The sequence below is a fragment of the Ptychodera flava genome, chromosome 22 (assembly GCF_041260155.1).
Source record: "Ptychodera flava strain L36383 chromosome 22, AS_Pfla_20210202, whole genome shotgun sequence".
Classification (NCBI taxonomy): Eukaryota; Metazoa; Hemichordata; class Enteropneusta; family Ptychoderidae; genus Ptychodera; species Ptychodera flava.
The window spans coordinates 14663847-14689967 of record NC_091949.1 but is presented as its reverse complement, the minus strand read 5'-3'; the positions used below and the strand labels follow the sequence as shown (position 1 = coordinate 14689967).

General features: G+C 37.8%; 1 protein-coding gene across 4 annotated transcripts in view; it reads left to right on the top strand.

The window, feature by feature from the left end:
* LOC139122755 (tachykinin-like peptides receptor 99D) overlaps positions 1 to 19576 on the top strand; it is a 122920-nt gene extending 103344 nt beyond the window's left edge. For 3 of the 4 annotated variants that reach the window (XM_070688451.1, XM_070688449.1, XM_070688450.1), the window contains exons 5-6: positions 8307 to 8503; positions 14015 to 19576. In XM_070688451.1, the coding sequence (XP_070544552.1) occupies positions 8307 to 8503; positions 14015 to 14201 (384 nt within the window). In that variant the 3' untranslated portion in view covers positions 14202 to 19576. The remainder of the gene's footprint in view (positions 1 to 8306; positions 8504 to 14014) is intronic. The other variant, XM_070688453.1, reaches the window with a different exon arrangement.
* Positions 19577 to 26121: the final 6545 nt, after the last annotated feature.

Here is a 26121-nt window from a genome sequence, read left to right as displayed (position 1 = left end):
ATGTTACTTGTGCCACAAACATTACATTCACAAAAGCAGCTTTCTTCTGTCATACTATTATTCACTTTCACAGACTGTCGACAAGTTTATAATAACCCTACAACTTTTGACTCTTAGCACTCAGGGTTGAGTTCAGCCAATGCATTATTTGAACATACAAAATATATCAAAAGAAACCTGTAAAACACTGTATGGTGTTGTTGTCATTGAATGGAAGCAGCATATTTTATACACTTTTCGTATTCTAAGATTGCAACTCTGTGTACTAATAATAAACCCACCTAAATGCTTTATTCTCTTAGTTGCCAAATATCCCAGTGTTTGTAATCACACGTTCAATATGCATGATGTACATACACTAGAACAATATGGTGGCCAAAGATCATCGACAAGCAGCGAACCTGGTGTTCAAAAATGTCATGGACAGTACAAAATAAATGATTCCTCATATATTAATGAATAACACAGTATCTTCCTGATACCAAACCTGTATGTAAGCAGACATACATGTGCTAATGACACCGCTTGACATGTGAGAATGCTCAATTTAAATGAAATTGGAACCAAGATTAAACAGTACGCGAGTTCCATCGCACATGGTTAAGATCAAAACACATATGTGACAATTCACTAAAACCAGCAGTGGGTCGTGTGTGAACTTCAAGAAAAGCCAACGCCAATCGTTTTATCAATGTAATGCGTACAATCAATGCATTGGAAACTAAGGTAATCTTCTGAGCTATAGATTGTTCAATCATGGTACTGTTTTATAATGATAGCGATCCATTTGAATGTGCCACACGAGAAAACATTGAGAATACTTTGATTTGAACTGAAAAATCCTGTGAATTACTAGGGTAGTAATGTTGCACTTAAACAACGCAAGAGCAAAACTGTTTGTCTTAAAAAGGAGCTCACATGGCGTTTTAAAGGTTCATATTGCCTTATTCCTACCATATTGTTCGAATGAGTGTGATACTTGTTTCGACGATCTTATTCAAAGACTCAAGACGTTTAAGGATGTTGGAACGGGTTCGTTCAAAACATTTTACTTTGATTTGCAAAATTCCCCCTACTTCTACTCGTTCAATAGCCACTTCAATACGCTTGGTTACATTGTAGACACGTATCAATGCCCAGCGAGTCTTATTTAATATATAAAATGAGTAAAAATGCAATACATGGCTAAGTTATTGGCGTATAAGGAAGATATATAACCTTAACGCAAGATCTGCAGACAGGGATTCGAAATTTTATATTATTCCGCAGAACATGTACGCAGAACGAAAAGACTTTTACCAAGGACATTGTGAAAATGACGTAAACTGTAAATTGCTGAAGCATAAAACCGATATCATGCACTTTGATTTGTTGAATACAAATGTTTTTTATGAATAATTTCGATTGTTTTATCATATTTTGTCCCTTTGTTTTTTGTGTTTTTCATGCTAGTTTTTAAGCGTATGAATTAATGCTAATAAAACTTTCAATTATTTGCAAAGTTGATCTCATGTGAAAGATAATAGTCGGGGTTCAATAAACGTTTGGCACTATTAACAGCCAAGCATTCTCAAGCAATAACGTTACGCTGTGTGATACTAAGCCAAGTGCATTTTATGCTATAGTTTTCAAAGGCTTCCACCTTCGTTCGTTCAACAGGTTAAGGGCCATTACTTGGACATACTAAACAATTATGGATTGCTTAAATCACGTTTGCCTTAAATGAATAACGGCACTCGAGAAAAATAAGATTTTATCATTTCTCTTCATCGAAATATATTGCCCTGGCTGATACCCAAAATGATTTAGATAAATTGCTTGAACCAGGCAGCAAACCGATAAAATCGAATTTGATACGCGCGTGCCTATGCATTTCTGCGAAGGATTCACTTTAATAAGTGAGTGTTTCTTTGAATCATCCAATGTAGGATTTCCTTCCTACGCTATTAATAATACATACTTCTTCTACGCGATGAATCACAGCTGTAATACGCATTAGGGAAATAGACGTGCAATGAAATTGGAACTTGTAAATCCGCGGAGGAGCCAGCGCTGGCATTTGAAACGTATTTTCTAAGTCTTTGCGACTGGAACATCGGACGTCTATGCTATGGATTCTCTGAATTTTACATGTTTGTAGTGCTAGACCGATTGGGAGATCGAAAGCGGCAGAAAAAGTGATTTATACGTTTCCAGTCGATCTTGTTCCTCCATCCCCGGGTGCGCCAGTGTACGGGTTGCTATTGGTGCCCGTGCTTGTTCTCTGCGTGACGTCCACCGTATAGACGGTCATCTGAAACAAGACTGATTTTATCACCTCTCGGTTATGATACTGTTAGCCTATAACCTGGCCTGATTTACCGATCATTAGAAAATTACTTAGCGCAGGCTGATAACTGATGTCTGTCTGAACAATTAAAGTAAACGTAAATCGATGGATGTTATTTGTATCTAACATATAGAATGATCAGTGGCACGCTTGGTGACTCGGCTGAGGCGAGTGCACTTTCCGGCGCGAGCAATAAATTATTTCGGTGTCTTTCTTCACAAAACAATGTCAAGTTACTGTCCTGACATCTGCAATGTGTTCTGTTCTGTTCCGATATGGTGTCTAAGTGTACTGTCTTGCAATACCACATGCTCGGGAGCACTTTCATTGAAGTTGAGAGCTCGTTGAACGGCAATCGAGACGTATGAAGTAGAGTTGGTATCACGTTCCATCGAGCTATATGGATATGCGTTACCTTATATCAGTATTTGTTGCAATTCTAAGGTCCGTTTCACTTATTTTTTCTACTCTTGAGATATCTTCTTCTTCGGTCTTGTTGCGGAATGTGCCTTCGAATCTCGGATAGATATTCAAGATTTTACAATACCTTTTTGTTCTACCACTTGCGAGGGCTCATTTTGAAGCTCATGGACTGATTTTTTGGTATTTGTGGGACGTCGATGGTGTTCTGAATTGTACATATTTGTAGTGCTTGACCGATTGGGAGATCAGATTTCAGTCTTGTGAAATCGAAAATTTCAATTTTCCCCATAGAGTTAACACAGGGACGGCGGCCATTTTGAATTTGATGTGTCAGTAAATTTTGGGTAAATTGTTTTTAGTACCGATTTTTGCACATTTACAAACTGATTATTTTCTTGATTGTGAAAGGGAAAAATTTAAAGTTTCCACGCACAAACTTTGAGAAAACTTAGGGGGCGCACTACCTCAAGCTCGAAACCCTCTTATACACGTAAAATTTACAGAATAATTGAGGTTCCATCATCACGAAAATTCCCTAAAATGATAATTAAAGATAACGAATGAAACTAATAATGCGCAAAAGTTTCCAAATTCACTGAAGCTAGCTTTACTTTGGATCTCTTCATTGGATCGTCTTTTGATCTTCAGTTCAATGAACGCTAGAATGTACCAAGACTTATTTTCATTTTATTCTGTGCCTCAACCAGAAGACAAGGTGACTTATTACATCCATTCCATGAATATTACATTTGAAAAGCTATTATGCAACCACCATGAATGCGTCCTTTTAATATCATAGAATTGTATTTGGCGACATTGTTTCATCATTCATGCTAAACCCTTTTACTTTTATAAATATTACGTATTAGTACGAAACCGCTTTTTAAAATTCACGAGCAAATATTTACATGTAAGTTTATTACTTAATATTTTTATTTTATTTTCAATGGCCCAAGGCGTTAATTTTGCGCAAAACGATTAAAGATCTTACGTTCTATAGCAAAGCAAAGACTTTTCAAGTTTTGTAATTTTTTCTCAGTCAATCGAGGTCGGGGCTTTGAGAATAGAGATCAACAGTGTTTATCAGTATTTATGCGTGATTAACGGGAACTGGAACCCGGCACGATTTTCTTTTGGTCGACTGCAGTTTCCAAATGTTCCTCAGACACGCGAGCGAGGCGAAAGTCAGTCATTTCCACGATGTTTAATGTGGATCGCTAGCACAGACGATAGCAGAGTGCCTCCTTGTGGCCACTGGGGGCAGTGCAGTATTCCAGATTGTAGCCTAATCTCACGTAGTGAAATGTCGTGCGACATCAGAATTCTGCATTCAGCGTTGACATTGAAGACAGATTGGATCTTGACGACTGTAACCTACCGAACTATTTAATTTTTTTTGTCAAATTACCTTTCTCCATTTTCATTATGACCAAGATAACCTAACATTTTCAAGAGTAAGAAGATTACATTTTACTTATCATGAGAAGACGGCGGAAACGTCAAAATAATCTTTTCCTTTTTTTCTTCCTGACGAAATCCCATTTTAATATGTTTGATACGGCGCGCCAAATGTTTCAAAAATATTTATCGTCATAGAGTAAAAATAAACTGTCAAATTTTCTTTCTAAAAAAAGTTCTTAAACGTGTATGAATAATAAAGAAAAAAGTTCTTTCGTCCATATCATCGCATTTTATTAATGTACCTTTTCATAAAAATAGCATTCATTTGAAATACGTGTCATTCAATATTGAATGTGTCTGTACAGATAAAGATGACGTGCAACCGTCTTTCTTGATTGAAATAAAAATTCGATGGAATTACAGAAGAAAATAAACGAGAAAAGTATTATTGCAAAAAAGGGCAGAATGTTATGTAATGCTTAATTGTAAAATATTCTTTAAACCGTAATGAGAAGATAAACTTTTCAAAAATTTGGAAATACCACACTCCCATACTTATTGACGTACACATACACGTGTATTTGATATAAAGGTGCAATGAATGCTGATTATAAGGGAAAAAAGAAAAAAAATCAAGCACACAAACAAAAAATATTGAAATGATTAAAAACAAAACCACAAATAGTATTTGCACTACTACCAAAAAACAAAACAAACCACCATCAGGTCTGACTAAAAAAAGAAAGAGAATCACAATTGAAAAGTCGACCGAGATCGCGCCGGCATTGAGGCTGTAAAGAAACCAAAACGAGGTCAGCTTGGGAAAAAAACCAAAGCGAGGTTACAAAAAAAAACGAGGTTACCAAAAAAAAAAAAAAAAAAAAAAAAAAAAACTCCGTAGAAAAAAAGAGAGGCCCGTTCGAGAAAAGAAAACAGAGTGGGACACCCCGCAGAAAAAGCCCAACATGAAAATTGAATAATTGTCAACGTCATGATTGTTACAGTTTAATGCCAGAGGGTTTTGGATCAGCACACTTGGATGTTGGACAAGATATTTGGGATATTTCAGCGATAACTCTCAGCTTCTAGTCTTCAATATCATCTCATGGACGTCCAAGTTATCGACACGTCCCATTCTATATCAAACAGTTACCAGTTTTGGTTAAAAGTGGACAAAACACTCGTGGTGGTTCGTCGGCTGCCAGCGGTCCCCTCGCTCCAATGTACACTCGAGGTGGTAAGCCAGCGAGCGATCCCCTCGCTGTAAAGTGTAGGGCCGCCTCTCCTAAACCATAGACAGTCTGTGCCCAAACCCCAACAAAACGATGGCTTGCCGCTAGCCCACGGCTACGTGTGGTTAGATACACAGCGGCCGCCGTGTGGGTATGCATGGTAAAATTGCATACCACGCAGCGCGCAGCGGCCGAGTTCTGCATGGCAGGGCTGTGTGTTACCGGCGTGACACAGCCTCCCGTATAACGCCGGTAACACACAGCCCTGCCATGCAGAGCTAGCAGCGGCCGCTATGTATCGAACCACACACGTATCCCGTGGGTTTAGCCTCTAAACGGAGTGTGGCAAAGGCAAAAATACTCGGGCTGAAACACTCCGTTTAAATTCGAGGCAACGTTTTCACTAGTACATGTAGAACGCGAACGCGCCCGACTTGACAAACACTGATCAAGCAGCCGCTATTTCTCTGTATACTGTAGATCTGGGTGGCAGGGCCGGGCTGTGAGTTACCGGATACGGCCAGGCCGTATAACACCGGCGTTATACGGCCAGGCCGTATAACGCCGGTAACTCACAGCCCTGCCCTGCCACCCAGAGCTATGTATAGGCTACTGCACAAATATCGTAGCTCCATATATTTGACTGTGTGGATATAAAGATTTCTGCAATGGGGATCGACATGTCGTGTATGTGCCGGTCTTGCCTTGCGAGTATAGTGAGAGTGTCCGGCGTTGCGAAGGCCGGACACTCTCGCCATACTCGTAGTCGCAAGGCTTGTACAGTTGTGTCGCTCGTCTTGTCGAACACAGAAAACGATGGACGTTCTCTCAACACGCGGCAGATTTCATCAAAACTATTCATTTTATCATGATTTGGGTGATATTTGAGGATAGACGAGGAATTAGCAAACAACAAGGTGGTTTATTATCATGGTATTGGAACCCGATGTATCGAAGCACACGTGTAAAACTGTGTAGAAATCACGTAGGCCAAACGGCGATGACAATGCGGCTCGGCTCGGTGGAAGACCTGCAGTGGGCTCCCTGCCATACCGCGCCTAAGGCATCGATATGTTCGCAGTGTTGCTATGAATGGTCATGGGTTGTACGTCTCGCTCGTGATCTGACCTGTGGACTGCCTGAAATTGGCTCAGTTAACTTGACTCTTTGGAACTATTCACTGTTAACTTGGACGTTCTTTAGGTGATATTGCCCACTTCATTTCATCAATGATGGTTTCAAGTAGAGCAGGGCCCAGCCAAACAGAGCTAGGTTTCAAGACGTCACGTTATCACTGAAATGCTCAATTAATATTTCGTCAAACATTGGAGTATGTGGTGATCGGATCCCCGCTGTTGGGGATTCATCGATCGAAGGAAACGTGAACCATGAGTTTTTTGAATAAAATAATTGTGATTTCGGGCTTGTTGTTTTTTTTTCTGTGGCGAGTGCTCTTTTTTTCTTTTTTTTTTTTTTTTTCTTTTTTTTTTTTTTTTACTGTGGCGAGTCCTAATTTGTTTTTTCTTTCCACAAGCCCACGCGTTTTTTTTGTATCTCTGTTCATGGCATTTTTGATTTCTTTTTCGTTTTTATTTTATTTTATTTTATTTTTTGTAGATGAGATCCACTTTCGTCTAGAGCCATCACTGCCGAATTTTTTCTCTGATTTTCTCTCTTTACTGTCAAAGCGGCTTGTGATTCATTTTATATTTTTGATTATCTATAATATGTTTATTTTGAGACTTAGTGCTTTTTAATTTTCTTAAGTACATAAATAATTTTATGTATGCATGGCTTTTTTTTGTCTGATTCTTTTATAATTATTTTCTGTATGTGGTTCACGTTTTTATTTTTTGTACTATTTTTTCCGAGTGGTAGTAGTGATTTTTAGTGATTTTCTTGTGAATTTTGTGGACGTACCACTGTATAACATATATTTTACTTTTCTTTTTGTAAAATCAGCACTCATTGCACCTTTTACGGGAACTATTATACGTGTATGTATGTCGATAAGTATGGATGTATGACTTTTTCAAATCGTTGAAAATTGTTTATTTCCTAATTACGCTTAAAAGATTTTTTCTCAAGTTAAAATGAAGTATTAAATGACATGTACATTTCTGTCTTTTGTTTTTTAAATATACTTTTCTTACTTATTTCCTTCCTAATGAGACCGAGTTTTTTTTTCAATTGAGAAAGACAGTTTATTTTTGCACTGAATCGATAAATATTTTTGAAACATTTGGCGCGCCGTAGTTTGAACATGAAATTTTATCGATGTTGGAATACAATCCGCATTAGGATATTATGCATTTCCCGTACAGTACAAATATATGTAATCATGTCGACACACAAAAATAGATATAATCATACTCTATTGTAAAGACGGCTAAGTACAAGAGCAGTGACCGTAAAAAACAGCTGGGTAATTTAAAACAAGTCTTACAAGAGAGTGCAGTAACACCCTGCACACAATGACTCTCTCTGTCTCTGTCTGTCCGTCTTTCTGTCTGTCTGTCTGTCTGTCTGTCTGTCTGTCTGTGTCTCTGTTTCTGTGTTTCTGTTCCGGTCTCTCTGTCAGTCTCTGTCTCTGTCTCTGTCTCTATCTCTGTCTTTGTCTGTCTGTCTGTCTGTCTGTCTGTCTGTCTGTCTGTCCCTTTCTCCCTCTCTCTCTCTCTCTCTCTCTCTCTCTCTCTCTCTCTCTCTCTCTCTCTCTCTCTCTCTCTCTCTCTCTCTCTCTCTTTTTCTCTCTCTCATTTCCTTGCCCACTTTTCTTCGATACTACTGCAAAAATGTGTAAGGTGCGAAGTATTTGGAGCCTCGATTATGAATTTGGCGCCGTTCAAAATCTCAAGCGTCAGCGACTTGTCAACAATACTCCGAGCGATACTAACGCCCTATTTACCGTTGAATTTCCGCAGGTCGTCAAGATGATGATCGTGGTCGTATTACTCTTCGCAATCTGTTGGCTGCCGGTCCACGTGTACATATTGCTTGGTCGTCACCACCGAGAGATTTACCGAAGCGAACACATTCAGGAGATATACATGTTTATATACTGGCTTGCTATGAGTAACTCCATGACCAACCCGTTCATATACTGCTGGATGAATGACAGGTATGGATTGCGCATGCGTGTCGATAGCAGGGTAGGGACACCAAAATACTTCAGTTTTAATTTTTTCATAATGTGTTTAAATGCCAATTAGTTACAACCTTTTCCAGTGTTTTTAGGATTTTACGTTCTTACTAAAATTAGTTCAAGTGAGTATACCGCCAAACGTTTCAAAAATATTATCGTCATAGAGTAAAAATGTGTATGAATAATAAAGAAAAAATTTCTTTCGTCCATATCATTTTATTTTATTAATGTACTTTTTCACAAAAATAACATTCATTTGAAAATATGTGTCAATAAATATTTGAATGTGTCTGTACAGATAAAGATGACGTGCAACCGTTGTTCTCGATTGAAATAAAAATTCGATGGAATTACGGAAGAAAATAAACGAGAAAAGTATTATTGCAAAAAAGGGGAGAATGTTATGTAATACTTAATTGTAAAATACCCTTTAAACCGTAATGAGAAGATAAACTGTTTGCAAAAATTTGAAAATACCACAATCCCATACTTATTGACGTACATACACGTGTATTTGATATAAAGGTGCAATGAATGCTGATTATAAAGGAAAAAAGTAAAAAAAAAATCAAGCACACACAAAAAAAATATTGAAATGCTTAAAAACAAAACCAAAAATAGTACTTTCACTACTACAAAAAAAACAAAGCGAACCACCATCAGGTCTGACTAAAAAAGAAAGAAAATCACAACTGAAAAGTCGACCGAGATCGCGCTGGCGTTGAGGCTGAAAAGAAACCAAAACGAGGTCAGCTTGAAAAAAACCAAAACGAGGTTACAAAAAAAAAAAAAAAAAAAAAAAAAACGAAAACGAGGTTACCAAAAAAAAAAAAAAAAACCCAGTAGAAAAAAAGAGGCCCGTTCGAGAAAAGAATTTAGAGTGGGACACCCCGCAGAAAAAGCCAAACATGTAAATTGAATAATTCTCAATCTGATTGTTAGAGTTTAGTGCCAGAGGGTTTTGGATCATCACACTCGGATGTTGGACAAGATATTTTGGGTATTTCAGCGATGACTCTCAGCTTCTAGTCTTCAATATCATCTCATGGACGTCCAAGTTACCGACACGTCCCATTCTATATTAAACAGTTACAAGTGGACAAAACATTCGTGGTGGTTCGTCGGCTGCCAGCGGTCCCCTCGCTCATGGCGTGCCTCAATGTACCCCCTTGAGATGGTAAGCTAGCGGCCAGCGGTCCCGTCGCTAGTACAGTACACGCCGCGCCGGCGACCAGCGATCCCCTCGCTGTACAGTGTAGGGCCGCCTCTCCCAAACCATAGACAGTCTGTGCCAAAGCCATGGAGTCCTACCCCAATAAAACGATGGCTAGCCGCTAGCCCACGGTTACGTGTGTGATTCGATACATAGCGGCCGCCGTGTGGGTATGCATAGTTGCATAGTAAAATTGCACGCGGCGGCCGCTATGTATCGAACCACGTGTAACCGTGGGTTTAGCCTCTAAACGGAGTGTGGCAAAGGAAAAAATACTCAGGCTAAAACACTCCGTTTAGATTCGAGGCAACGTTTTCAGTAGTACATGTAGAACGCGATCGCGCCCGACTTGACAAACACTGATCAAGCAGCCGCTATTTCTCTGTATAACTGATATATATGTAGCTGTGGGTGGCAGGGCTGTGAGTTACCGGCGTTACACGGCCAGACCGTATAACGCTGGTAACTCACCGCCCTGGCACCCAGAGCTATGTATAAGCTACTGCACAAATATCGTAGCTCCATATGTTGGACTGTTGGAAATAAAGCTTTCTGCAGTGGGGATCGACATGTCGTGTATGTGCCGGTCTAGCCCTGCGAGTGTAATGAGAGTGTCTGGCGTTGCGAAGGCCGGACACTCTCACCATACTCGTTAGGCTTGTGCCGGTCCTGAGGGATCGCGGTTGCATCATAGTGCGTGTTTATAGTTGTGTCGCTCGTCTTGTCGAACACGGAAAACGATGGACGTTCTCTCAACACGCCGGCCGCTATGTATCGAACCACACGTGACGTAACCGTGTAGAAATCATATAACGGCGATGACAGAGCGGCTCGGTGCAAGGCCTGCACGTGAGCCCCTGCTGTACCGCACCTAAGGCATCCATATGTTCGCAGTGTTGCTATGAAGGTACAAGGGTTGTACGTCTCGCTCGTGATCTGAACTGTGGACTGTCTCAAATTGGCTCAGTTAACTTGACTCTCTGGAACTATTCACTGTTAACCTGGACGTTCTTTAGGTGATATTGCACTTCACTTCATCAAGTACGGTTTCAAGTAGCTCTGCTTGGCTGGGCCTAGCCAAACAGAGCTAGGATTCAAGATGTCAAAGTTATCACTGAAATGCTCAATTAATATTTCGTCAAACATTTGAGTATGTGGTGATCGAATTCCCGGCTGTTGGGGATTCATCGATCGAAGGAAACGTGAACCATGAGTTTTTTGAATAAATTAATTGTAATCTCGCGCGTTTGGTTTTTTTTTGTGTGGCGAGTGCTCGGGGTTTTTTTTTTTTTGTTTTTTTTTCTTTTTTTTCCCGTTTTTTCTTTTTTTTTTGCTGTGGCGAGTGCTCATTTGTTTTTTCTTTCCACAGGCCCACGCGTTTTTTTTTGTATTTGCTGTGTCCATGGCATTTTTTATTTTTTTTATTTTTTTTATTTTATTTATTTATTTATTTATTTTTTAGTCGATGATGTCCACTTTTGTCTAGAGCCATCACTGCCGAATTTTTTCTGTGATTTTCTCTCTTTACTGTTAAAAGCGGCTGGTGGTTCATATTATATTTTTGATTATCTACAATACGTTTTTTATGAGACGTACTGCTTTTTAATTTTCTTAGGTACATAAATAATTTTTTATGTATGCATGGCTTTTTTGTCTGATTCTTTTATAATGATTTTCTGTATGTGGTTCACATTTTAATTTTTTGTAATTTTTTTTCCGAGTGGTACTAGTGGTTTTTTAGTGATTTTCCTGTGATTATTGTGTACGTACCACTGTAAACATCTTATTCTTTTTTCGTAAAATCAGCACTAATTGCACCTTTTAAGCGAACTATTATACGTGTATTTATGTCGATAGGTATGGATGACTTTTTCAAATCGTTGAAAATTGTTTATTTCCTAATTACGCTTTAAAGAATATTCTCAAGTTAAAATGAAGTATTAAAATGACATTTCTTCTTTTGGTTTTTAATTATACTTTTCTTACTTATTTCCTTCCGTAATGACACCTAATTTTTTATTTCATCGAGAAAGACAGTTTATTTTGCACTGAATCGATAAATATTTTTGAAACATTTGGCGCGCCGTAGTATACCTATGAGTAAATGTTTGATTACAAGTATTGCACACGGACTAAAGCATATGAAAATATGTTGGAACGAGATGATGAATATATGAGCCATTTTCCCACTTACACACGACCACCTTCATGCAAATTATTCAAAAAGCATGATATGGTTGAAATGGCCATGGTGTCCTGTGCGCATTAAAGTCATACAAAAGTAACATATTTTAATCCAATGGGAAAAAAAACAGCGCTGAATTTCTCACTTGGAAAAAGCATTGTCTATTTTCTTCCGGAAAAAAGCGGGGAATTTAAAATTAAGCAACGACACTCATTCTGTTAAATTTAGCTGCCGCTCCGATCACAAATGAATGTTGCTAAAAAGTAGCAACATGGCACCTCATTTACCCGGTGTAATTTCAAGAATATTTGAGAAAATTGCAAGATAGCGTGAGGTTAATAAATTACAAAGAACTGCAGCTCTTGGACCTTTAAACCCTGTACTTTTTCCGTGCTTTACGACACGTAGCGAAATACTTTGTGATAAGGTTTGTAAATTCGCAAAAAACATGAGTTCTGTGACTCTCGGGCGATTTAAAATCAGCATGGTATTTGTTTCTGTAAACAAATTGTGATGGAAAAGTAAAAGAGACGGTCAAGTTGATAGAATCAACGTAGCAACTGAGTTCTGAAAGCAATACAGAGCATAGAAACGGTGATAGCGGGCGGTCTCCTTCAGAAAGGTGAGGTGTTTGAGTTCAACGTTTGTAAAAGTAAATGCCTAGCTACTCGTCAGGGGGAGTGTAATCGTCTGGAAGTAGGTTTTCATCGAGAAAATTCGCGATGGATGCTGCTCAAGCGTAAAGCGCACATTATTCGGCTCAACTGCTCGACCCTTGGACGTGGAGCGCCATGTGTGACATTAAAACTTGGCCAAGATACTTCAATATCTCAGTGATGTGGTGTATCCACAGTTACCACACGCTGGGTGTAATTGACAGCGGGTCGTGTGATGAAATTTCGCCCCAAGGTACTGACGCACGTAGAAGGTACCCATATTGTAGACTCAAATTGCATGGGTAGAGCTAGAAATCGTGTTTAAGAAGGATTATTTCCGGCTGAACGATTCAGAGTGAAATCTCGGCACCTTGAGGTAACACTTGTCGCCAGAAAATTTCACTTTGTGGGTTTCTTTACAAGTATAAAACCTGTTGTCTTACATACTGATGGGACATATTTGTTTTATTTTTTATTTTAAAATTAAACTTGACCACATCCTTAGTTTATCAGAGGAAAGGAAAGGAAACGAGATTTGAAAATGTTAGAATGTATTTGGAAATTTCAGGATGATTCGCCGAAAAGAATATTATAATATTTGGTAGTAATTATTCTGGTGTAGACTTTAAATTTCGTCCATATTATGTACAAAAGACGATACCAGTTCAGTGATCCACAATACAGACTCGTCCGCAGCGAGTGAGTCAGATTGTTGTGGACGTAAAATATTTTGTATGGATGTAAACAGTGTTCCTTTAATTTGAAAGCTCTGCTTGTGAGATGGTAAGGAAAGCTAATGTTTCATCACGACGCTTTTGAAGATATCATTAGTATATTTGACTTGAAGCGCAATCTCCGGGAATGCCCGCAAAAGCTATGTACTTGCTCGCGTATATGTTCGCCAACTTCACGCAATTGTGTCGTGACCTCATTGAAGATGGGTTAATGACGTCACGTGTCACGGGATATTATGAGGGTATGGTGTCGAATGACCACGCCAGCGTGGGAGTTCTCATGAGATGGTGTATCTGTTCCCGTATGTCTCAGTGTCACAAAAAAGAGAAAAATTTTGCGTATTTTGTTGTTTATATTTGTGTCACTTTTCGTTTGTGATTTCTGAAACAAGTTCCAAAGCTTTATCAGATTCAGCATGTGCTTCATGTCTCCGTAATAATTTATTTGATGCAAATATATGTTAGAATGAAAGTCAAGATCTTTGATAACCATCGGGAGGCGGAGATTTTATCCGAGTTCAAAATGTCATACGATTAAATGCTTTGTGGGCTTGTTTAAATCCGAACGCTTTTAATCGTAAAAAAAAACAACATTAATTACCGTTTCTGCCTCTCCGACAACGTATACATATATTTGCAATTTTGTTTTTGACCTGAAATGTCATCCTTATTCAGTTTCTTCGTTCCTGTTCCCCACAGATTCAGGAAAGGCTTCAAGAAGGCGCTTCGCTTCTTGCCGGGAGTGAAATGGAAGCCCGAAGACAGCATTGACGCCCCTAGGCCGAGTACGTTGAGCAGTTATGCCTCGGGTCACAGTATGAAACTATCTCGGAACGGATCTGTCATGACGACTGTAGAAGACGCCCCAGCAGAAAATGTCTTGTAATCGCAAAGAATAACATATAACAGTGCGAAAGATGATACAGCCTAAATAATAAAGAAAAACAAAACCGGGATGACCTTACCACCTACACTGCACCCATCGCACTGTTAGTTCAATAATGTAAAATTGGGCCAAAATGTCTGAATAAATAGTTTTTCTCCTGGAAGTGTGGCATGTAAAAGCCTATCACCCCGTGCGACGAACAATCGTCAACTCATATTTGATGGCTTCTCCGGGCCCCTTGCAGATGTAAGCAATGATTAGATTTTGTCCATATGTGGTGGAGCATTTCCCGTGATATTATTATGGGTAGAAGAGAGCCCGGTTCTCCGTCTAACAATAAGATATAATTCATGAAGCTGAGGTTAGTGTCCCCCGGGGGTTTAGCGAAATCCGTTTCTGAGCTCGAAGAGGATCAAATTCGCCGTACCGCAGAATTGGATTTTTGACCGATATAGAAAGAAGTGACGTCAGTAGTCAGTACTGAATCACTCCTCGTGCTGTTCAACAATGAGATCAGACTTGTTGACAGCAGTCTCCGAATCAGAATACTTGCGTCGGATAGGGGTTAATATCCTTGTGAGAATTTCCCCACTCGCAGTTGAGGACTTGCTGACTAAACTCTGATGCAAAACCGTGATTGCAAGAGCAAGTATTCTCACACACGAAAAGTAGTAAAATACCGACTCACATGCTCAAATTTAAACACTTAATTTAACTTATAAACCAACGATACCTTTAAGTGGTGATAACGGACACACAAAAAGCATACATCAATGTCACCCGTGACCAGGCTGCTAGCTGTGTATGGCAGACTTCCTATTTAAACTTTTATCAATTATCGACTTAGCGAAATGAATAAAACATCTTAGGTCTAGTTTACGATTAAACATGTCCTGTTTGTTAGTTTGTTTGTTTACATAATTCCCTAATATAATGACCTTCAATGACACGCGTCAAGTTATATGAATAGTTAGTCGAAACAACCTCGGAATATAGTCGTTCAACATATCATAGTGAATAGAATCCTAAGTTATTCAAGCCTGACGAATTTCGGAAAGTAATTAGTTTAGACCGTATAGCAAAGTCATTACCTTACAACTTTTTTTTCTTTTTCACTTTTTTGTCATAGGTCTTGTTGTTGAATCTTGCAGAGCATGACACGCAAGCAAACTAAGAAAATACATGTTCTTCCGGTAGTATCTATTTTCTTGTTCTTGTGATATTTTTGTAAAGCTCCTGGATGCAGTGCGCCCTCAAATGTTGAATAGAAAATGCTTTCGTATTTATAAATTTGGAATATAGTTGGTGCTTAAACTTTTGCTTTTGTATTTTGCTGCCTTTTAGGCTTTTAACGTAATTTTTTAACAAATGAAATTTACGTGACGAAACAAAAACTTTGTACAATACTTTTTTGATTCTATTTACCATATACTGTGATAGATGTTCAAAAGTCGCGTTTTTGGAGCAAATATATCCAGAACTACCGGATGTGGTAAATGGTTAGACAAATCTCAGACAACTTCTGCAACAAATTGCCCCGGTACTAATTGCTCTAGCATTGTTAGTTCTGGCGATATGGAAAAAATGAATTGTCTTCATCCATTCAAATAAACCGTAAATAGCAAAAGCCATCAGATAAATGACTTGTTTGCGGTGACAATATTGAATATTGTGAAATTAGAATAGACGATGTTGATAGGACCAGTAACTGCCCGACAGAGGGATCTTTTAACGGTTAATTTGTCAGAGGAGTGTATCAAAATTTGTCCTTGCAGTCACGTGGTATACGTCTGTAACGTAATATTATACGGCCGGCAGATAGTTAAAATTTATTGAATCGACATTGAAATTTCTTGAAACTTTGTCTCGATGAATTATACAGTAATGTGTCCATAGGTAATAAGTTCCATGGCATAAGGAATTGGACGCGAAGGGAACGATGTACCTCAGAAATTTGAATCAAATGAATGCGAACAACAAAAGCGTTTTATCGTCTGGCGCAAGAGGGCGCTCGCTCGGGAATCATATGTATTAGTATGTTGGTCGCAAATTGAAAACCCTCATTTCTTTGTGTAATAATCATAATTTTAATACTTTTCTTATAACTGCAATCTCTTTGATGTGTTGTCAATCATCTCATATTTATGAATTGCCAAGATATTCATCGATCAGTATTATTGTCCAAATTATTGAAAAATTAAATACCAAGCAATTATTCTATTTGCCTACAACACTGTCTTACATATTTTACTCCAACAATTTACCAGTTGGCCGAATCCAATGTTAAATCTAGTGATAATGTATTTCTCATAAAGTATGTAGATTTTGAGTTTAACAGAATACATCACAGTTTTAAAGGTGATCATTTGAAGTTGCAATCTTACGTAAAAACGGCTGCATGTCCAAAACGTGTGGAAAACCGCGTGTATTTCCATCCGATGGAACGGTACAAGTCACAAAGCTGAGCGCCATATATAAGGTAGCGCTTATTGCTGAAAGCAAATTTTCGGGAGTAGGTAAAAATGATGTTACTTTCTAAAGGTAAACAAATAACCGTTCATCAATCAGCGACAGAATGTTTCAATGGATCCTAGTTTCAACAACATTTTATTCAGGGCTTGGAAGAAAGGTTGTAACATGATAACAGAGTAATAGGGATTTGTTATAAGATGTGCGTGTGACTAGATACCGCGCCTGAAATATCCCAACAATCTTCCGAAAGGCGAAACACGATCATCGATGACATGGCACACTTTGTGGAGACCTTTACACAGATAATGTCGTGTTCAATACCGGATGATTGAGAAAGGAATGATACTGAAGCAGCGACGATCCTTTGAAAAACTATACTAAAGCTATCATTTTTTCCCTTTTGGGATCTCCATCACCTTACTCCATTAGAATTCGAGGCCTGGAGGGACCCTTTTTTATCAATTTCAGTGGTATCTAATACACGGAGTTATGTTGTCTAGTTTCAGTCTTCAGCAGAGTCTATTTTACTGATCCAAATTAAGTTGACCAGACTTGCCGACAAGTAATCTTACTTTCTCGATCTCACTTAAATGAATTACGAACACAGACTATTTCTACTGGGTATCTTACTAGCCGACCTTTCTCCTTGGAGTTCGGTAGGGATTAAAGGGAGAGGTCGTCCCGTCTGCGACTGTGCGTACGGGACCCATATGACGGTAATGTTGATGTACACAACATATTCAAACGTCCTTTGTACTTATTAAAAAGTTTAGAATGACTGCTGTACCGAAAGTGGTGACCGCGGCCGAACCAGTGTCATTTAAGCGAAGGGACGTGGCGAAGGTTGGTTTGCCAAAGTCTTGCAATGTTTGAAAAGCTTCACTGGTAAAGTATGAACACATTTGTTCGACATTCGTTGCCAATTTCTGGGAAGGGGCAATTAATAACTTAAGAAAGTCGCGCAGCCTGGCCGTAGACGAGACCATTTCTCCCTTTGAGCATGTCACTTTATTTTCCCACTTAGAAGTTGTGAAACAAATTACGAACTGTACTTTTACTTCCTTTAGGTATAGATGTTAACTTAATACTTCAATAAAACACATGCATTAGACTTTTTACATTGCAATTCTAAAGATTTTTAGGTTGAACCCATTTTAAGTGCCCGTACGGAATTCGTAAACATAATAAGTTACGCAAAAAACCCCAACATTTTTGTCACTTATTCCTCCATTTGTAAATCCCGTTGCGAAACATCGCAATAAAGAGCGTAAAGAATCTAGGCTATATGCTTTTAAAAGTTTCGTAATGCCTTGTGTAGGGAACCTATATTTTCACAGACACATAAAACAGTGCCAGATCTGTCAGCATACATTTCTAGAAAGAGTCATACCGAAACACTAGTCAAGATGAAAACTGCCATCATGCATGTTTTCGAACAAAACGGACCCTGGGTTGATATGATGAAAATGTGTGAAATGTCGTGCATTTAAAACTAAAATGTTTTAATTAAGGAATACAATTTTGACGCCAAGAAAAAACTAAATCCGATAAATTATAAATTTACTGTTAACTTTATTAATACCCCAATACTTCATTTCGCGAATGTCATGGAATATGTAAAATCTGAGTGGAGAAAATACCGCCTCCTTTGCATCAATGGCGAAAATCGCAAATTATATTTCCATGTGAATTTATACTAGTCTTCGAAATATGACGTACTTGAAACAGCTCTTTGTCACACGATTGGAACTGATTTGGGTTAATTGTGTCGGTCAATCTGCAAATGTAAGCTCACAACACTTTTCGTTTTAATATATACTCTTGCTTTTATGAGTACTTTTTTACCATTGTAACGCTCAGCTATAGGGCACATAACACTTTTGAGGAATTTGAAAAATATGAACATCCAATTATCCCAAATTAGTTCCAATCGTGATTTGTAAAAACCTGACAAAGAAGCCCCGAAAATATAAATTGTATTTTTGTCAAAGTGTACAATTTGAGTGGTTACTCTTACACTATAGTGCTACCCAGAGATCGGGTCCATGGGTTCGCTACTGTAACTGAGGGAAACAGAAGGCTGTTATATCTATTTATTTAATTATAGAAATGGCGAGTGTACATGTCAAAGCTCTTTATTTGTTTGTCGCAGACCAGTTCTAGAAATCGAGATGCATTTTGATGATAAAAATCAAATAATGTAATGTTCTTAATTTGGAAAGATGATTATTTTTCGATGACATGACAAAGGCTTATTGCTTTGCAAATGTTTAAAATTCAATAGCGGAAAAGGCGATTGTGGGAAACTTTTTTCAATTTTATCGTAGCATGACCTTTGATGAGTGCGAGCAACGAAGTTCAGTGCCATTTTTACCAAACCTTCAGTACTCTTAAGGATGAGATATTACAACACCGCAGAAATTTTAAAGTTAAATTCTTCATGTTAAAAGGTCCTTTTCTTGTACCATACCTTCAAATATAATAAATCAAGGGAACCTCACAAATATTTTTTGTGATGATTTCAATGATGTAGGCCTCTACGTTACAATGTATTTCCGTATCATTTTTTCATGGTTTGAATTCAGCCAGACAGGTGTTATAATAAATCTTCTCAATGGGTGTACACCAGTCCCATTTAATAGGGCCATAAGATAGAGGTTTAGAAAGTTTTCTTTGATTGAGTAGTGGAATGCTTTGTGGAAAATGCTTCTTCTGATTATGATCCTGTTACATTGGTACTTTAAGATTTGTTACTAAAGGCTGTTTAGTACTTTTGATGTGCAGATCACTTGTGCGAATATAAAGGATTTAAACTACATTTTCTGAATCTGTAATTGCGGATTACCATGACACTCGGAAGTGAATGTGTGGTATTAAAGATTGTACATATTATTGCAACACAAGTGAGTGTGTCATCTTTCTTTTTTAGTTGATGCCCGACAGCAAAAGAAATTGATTCAGCACACGATGGCATGCTTTAACACCGAGTTTAAATCACTGTACGTATTTGCATAGATATAAACAGACATAGAGACAGACATAGAGACAGACATAGATACATACATAACATACCCTATATATATACCCCTATACATATATACACACACACACACATATATATATATATATATATATGTATATATATATATATATATATATATATATATATATATATATATATATATATATATATATATATATATATATATATATATATATATATATATATATATATATATATATATATATATATATTATTCCCTCTCGGGACAGCTGAAAAAAGCACAATAATTTCAACACTTTCAAGAAAGGTTTCAATACCTACGTGTGTACGCTACCAGTACCTGGCAATCTAATAGAGAAATTCTGTGGAACATATACACTAAAAGACAAAGAGTGATTTGTAATTCAGTTACTAAGTTCACGACAATACACATACTATGATTTATCATTAAAGAAAAATTACGATTCCTAAAATATATTGCTATGGGCAAACTTTGATAAATTCATGTGAGAGATCTTATAAAACAAGATGTCTTGACCTGTGTGACCCCAAATTCAATTGCAAAGTGGAAGTTTAATTTTTTTGTCATTAAGAAATTGATTCTCCACCAATCCTGGCTCATATATTTAATAACAGTGACAATATGGCAATCTGTTATATTGCCATTGAATAATGGTACAGTGAAGGGTCAGTCAATTCTCTATTGGATTCGAACACAAATGTTAGTCAATATCGCAAAGGAGTGGTGTGCTGGACATAGTGAAAATAACTATCATGATCACTAGGATATGAGTGACATTGCATTCAAGTGAATTGTCGCTCAATGCAAGCCACAATGAAGCAGGCAAATAGACGACATAGGTCTACAAAGAACTTCGTAGCGTCAGTATGCACTTGACAAAATAATCCCAGATGGTTCAGATTATACATTAAGCTTCTATGAAAATTCTTATTTGAGCATTTGAATTAAAGAAAAAGTTAGCATATATGCGTATCTAACAATTAAAATACATTGCATTATCTAAAAACATAAATTGTACACCATTTTTGCTGCGAATGAAAATGGCAAAAGGTCTGAGTTTTGGTGATTTGGAGTAAACGCAAGAATTGTTGATATCGAGCTTTGCAAAGGAAAAGACGAGGGGATTATCTTAACTTCCAGTGTTTGTATCATATAGCGAAAAACATGTTTTGTTTATCAAAGCTCTAAAATCTGGGATAAGCTTTCCCTTCTTCGGCGAAACAAAATATTAGTGCTTTTCCGGTAACATGCCTCCAACATAAGGGTAGATTGATCGGACTTACCAGTTTTTCGTCCGAGACCCGTAAAATACGGTAAAATGTAGAAAATTTACAAGATACTTTTTGAAAGTGAGAAAAATGTCTTGTGTAGGTCCGATTACTGGTAACACACATATTGTTCATTTGGCCTTACGAAATATACTAACGAAAAATGGTATATTTCGATTATCGTTCGAATTGAAACAGCAAACTGAGCGCGTCCCTTTTCCGATGGCGCTGAAAAGTGCAGTCACACCCTTTGTTGACAACTGAAGGGCTGAGAAAGTCACTGACACAGTGGCCCGGAGTACTTGCATTACTTCTTGGGTAACTGGTGCACTTGGTGAGTATGAGAAAGGTGGTGTTGGAATCAAGGTTCGACTTGACAGTTCTGAGAAGTTCGAGTACATTCCCGGTATCTCTTGTATGAAGTGCAAATTTTTTATCTTTCTTGTCATTAAATAAGATATAGGCCTAAGTGCTTACACACATGTGCCTCTACCTGACAACATTAAATTATTACTGTTCTTAGCCGGTTATTGAACCATTCTTTTTTGAGAGTGGGGATTTAGCCGAGCGGTTCTGTCTGTTGCCTCTCCGCTAGGCGACTGATGCCGTATGTTGTGGGTTCAAACCCGATTGAAAACTTGCCGTATTCTGTAGAAGTAGATTACATGTGAATCTCAATGGACCACGTATGAGTGATTTTGGAAAAAGGAAACAAGCCGTTGTGAGGATGATCAATATATCTAACACGTTTGAAAAACTATGGCAGTACTGGGACACACTTACAAACATGATTGTACATTAATCAACGTAGTTTATGGTATATTTTGAGATGGGAGATATTGCCAAGCCATTCATTCATCATTCTTCAGCCGTACAGGGTTTGACATACTCGAAAGCAAACAGTGCTGTACATCTGAATAAACAACAAGAAATAATATGCTTTGAACCTAATACTTGACATATCTTGACTAATTACTTTTTCTGTACAAATTTTGTTTCAGACAAAATTTTTCATGAAATTTCACATAATTATGATATTAAATTTTACTACTGCTATCCTGCCAATCCAACAATCACTTTTCAGCGAACTTCCTACTTTTAAAGTAATACCAAATGACGTCAATGCCGAGTCTTTGAATACCCCAACTTACAAATGCATTCCATTACGATAGCTCTAGCATGACCTTTTCTCGTCGGGTGTGGCGCTGCTTAGATGCAGTGTACTATTGCAAGTTCTTCTTGATATTATGTGATATTCTCTTAGACAGGGACCTTCTTGAACATTGGATCAAGTAGGTGTCCCGTAAGATTCCTGTAAAGTGGCCTATGTTCATTTACCAAGTTCAAGCGCCTGATGGCCCTTACGAGATGGGTCGAGCTATCTCTTGATCTGTGGTAACGAATGTTTACAGATATTAATGAGTTTGCGCAGCTGAAGAAGGCAGTTTCAATCGGCTGCCCAAACTCTCTGATAATAGAATAAAAATGACGCTGATTTGTCTACAAAGTCAGGAAATAAGCACGTTTGGCAATGTTTACCACCCAAACCTCAAAACCCACCGTACAGAGACAGAGTAGCCAGTTAGGGAATAATTGAAACCAAGGCGAATTGAGTGTCCCGAGAAATTCGTTACTTTATATTTGCCCAGGCACTCAGTGTGATGCCTTCCATAGCGCCACCAACGATAAATACAACAGGTCTGTAATTGTGTACAGAGCGCAAAGAAAATGAATTTTCTCAACTGATACCGGCTCAATATTTCTGGATATTATCCATAGGTATACTTTGCATAAATGAATGGCAATTTGAATTATCTCATTTGAGCATCGGATGATTATCTGTGGTAAAACAATAAAGGTACTAAAAACGTGCATGAACGTTTTTTCTGCAGTCTACGGTTAAGTCAAAGATCTCAACAATCAACCCACTATTAATTACAAAATTACTGCTGTCTGACATCTCAGTTAATCTGTGCAGATATCCCATTACCGAAACTTCATTTTACCCAACTTTGCCGTCTTTGAGAAAGGGTGCACTCATTTAACCGAGGAGTGAATATAATTTGGCGTCAAATATTTGATGGTTAATCGTAATCTTGATTGTTAAAATTATCCAACAACTTAACAACAAAGCCTCAGTGTGTAGATGAAACAAAGTAGAGCGTTTGTCATGTGAAGATGGAAGAGGAAAGACAAGAAAATTGTAGCGTCAATATGACAGGTTGACTTCTTCTATTCTATTTGGAAAAAACTACAGAAAATTCAGGAGCAATGTTCAACTACAAAAGCCAGTCTACTTAAACCTCACCCTAAAACACTTTTGCTTATTTCTTTAAAGAACCTTTAATAGCAGGTTGTGAAACATGCAGTCCGTTACAAGATATCATGAAGCGCGTGTTTAGGTATGCGAAGTGTCCTGTTAAGTTGCTTTGAGACCATAAATAAAGTTGGGTTGATAACTTAGTCTAATACTTGTATACGAGCTATATATCATCATGGAATAAGTGTGTAATTATTATAAAAAGTCTAAAATGTGTGAATTTTCAGAGTTAGGTCAATCTCCTCGACAATAGAACGAAATGTCGAAAGGAAAATGTAAAAATACGAATCAGTTTCGATAATCTGTACAATATTGTTACAAAACCTAACATATACCAATGACTTAAATGGATGTAAATTACATACAGATTGAAGACAATTTCTTCGGTTTAAAGGGACATACGAGCTGTAACTTGTACCAAGTTTTTCAGTATTCTGCTTCTGTATATCAACTACTGTGTCTGACCCTAATCCGTTTTTCATGCTGAAATTTCGAGTATTCTTTTTGTCAACACAGCTTGTATGTGTGAGGTGATCATTGTTTATTGTTTACAAATGAATTCTAGTCCGGACTTGAAAACAATTTTCAACAATAACAATGGAGATTATACTGACATAGCTTATGTTGATATGCTAAATACTTGTCATCAGATTACAGTGTAGGGATTCAATGCAGAAAGTATAGGGAAACCACAAAACAACAGTTCTGAAAAAAATAGCCAAAAGAGAATGGTATCCTGTGTATATACATTTTCATCAAACTTCGTCTGCAAAGTGTTGAACAAGCTGATGAAATGGCATTGGCAACATCTGTGCACAAATATGAAACAATTGGAAAATAATCAGGCCAGGTACGTCGAATGAAAAATACAAACACATGAAAGCATTGGCTATGAACATTATAGTACGAAGTAATTGACCATTAGGTTAGTGTCGATCTATCATTTCAAACTGTAGTACTGCAAGGCAGGGAGAGTAATTAATTTTCTTACAATGAGAATAAATCAGTTTCAAGACGTTGATGTCATCAAATTACAATAATGACGAAGTATGTCTTATTGACGCAAGTATATTGTTTGAGATAATTTTGATTCATTGAAATTCATTCCACTTATAAAGTATCTCTATAATTGAAAAAGCCTCGAGATGAAAGGTGAGAATCGTCAGTTTCTCGTGTTTCGGATCGAGAGCGATGCAACCTTTAGAATGCGACCAATTAAGCCTGAAGCGTTGCGTATTAAAGCTAACCAATGGGGCTAAAGATCACGTAATCTTTTGAGAATGCCTTTTCGATAACAATCATATTTGCCTGAAAGGTTTCATCGAATAATTTGAACGCAAAAAATAGGAGACGAAAATAGCCCGCACATAATTGGTCATGTAGGGATCTTACCAGAATAGTTCTAAACATTTTCGTATCAGCTACCGAATTTGGGGACATTTAGCGACGCCATACATGTATAGCACATACAGTCGTTCAAGATGTCGTGCACGCGTGACTGAGATACCCGACGTACCAGGGAATAGCGTCCACTACAATTATTTGACATTGTCGATATTTGTCGCCCGAGTACGTCCCTGAAGGCTGCTTGGAATTCATTTCTTGAAACAAAATGTGAGCGGGATGGTTGAATTTTAGACTGAAAATTTAATAGCTTGAACATGAATGGGAAATATAGAATAGAATGGATGTTCAATGTCTTTCATTGTTGTTCTTCTTCCATAATCTAATTTCAGGGTGCTTTGCAACCTCCGTTAAATATCAAATGTCCAATTCTTGATAATGGGGATTCGGTAGCATTGGATCTTTCAATCAGATAATTTTAATTGCGCCTCGGACCGTAATATTCTCATGTTTTCCGCACGATTTACTTTTCTGTTCTGGCAGTTGTAAAACAGAAATGCTGATTCCAATTGCTGATTTTGTTGGTCGTGCATTTGGTCGTCTTTGACAGCAAATGCCAAACAGGAGCTACATAGTGGAAATCTTTAAAGTGATTCTCCGAATGTGTACTGTCGTCCTTCATTTGCAAGTCTAATCTATCAACCATAGCGACAATCCTTTACGGTGATTTTCACCACAGTGTTTGCATTAAGACTTGCAAGGCATCCGCCGCATCAGTTGACAATGGTAAGAAATGCGTGAAATTGATGAAAGTGAAAGCAATCGTCTTGGCGTCCCTGTTGAATTGTTTGTAACTGTTATCGAGGATGGAAACACTGATAGTAAGTGCAGTCGCCCTTCACTTGTCTCAAATTTGAAACAAACAGGAAAATTTTTTCATTGAATTTTCATCAGTGTCAATTTTTCCCAATAACTTTCATTAGACTTGTGGCTTCTGTGTACATGATATAGCGGCGTCAACAATCTGGAACCGTACATCAGATTAGGGTACTCCTAGCAAAATGTCATTGACATGATGGATGACAATAAAGAGCCAAATTTGGCAAAAGCCGGTCGTCGATGTTAAGTGGTGGAACCGAGATGCCAAGACACATCATTTGTCCCGCACTGCGTTGCCAGTATCCCTGGTCGTATGGTACCTTTTTACGGACATGTTTATAGCTGTCTTACGTTTTCAATTTCGACAATTGCATGCTGCGGCAAAAAGCTCTTTTATAGGGTATGGAGCAGAGACCTTGTGTAAATCGTATAAGCTTTACTTGGTGGTTGAGACAAATGATTTTAAAAAGTACATTTGTTCGTTCTCTCTCTCTCTCTCTCTCTCTCTCTCTCTCTCTCTCTCTCTCTCTCTCTCTCTCTCTCTCTCTCTCTCTCTCATATCCATAGATAACAATCACGGAACACTCACAATCAGTCGTCCAGCATAACAG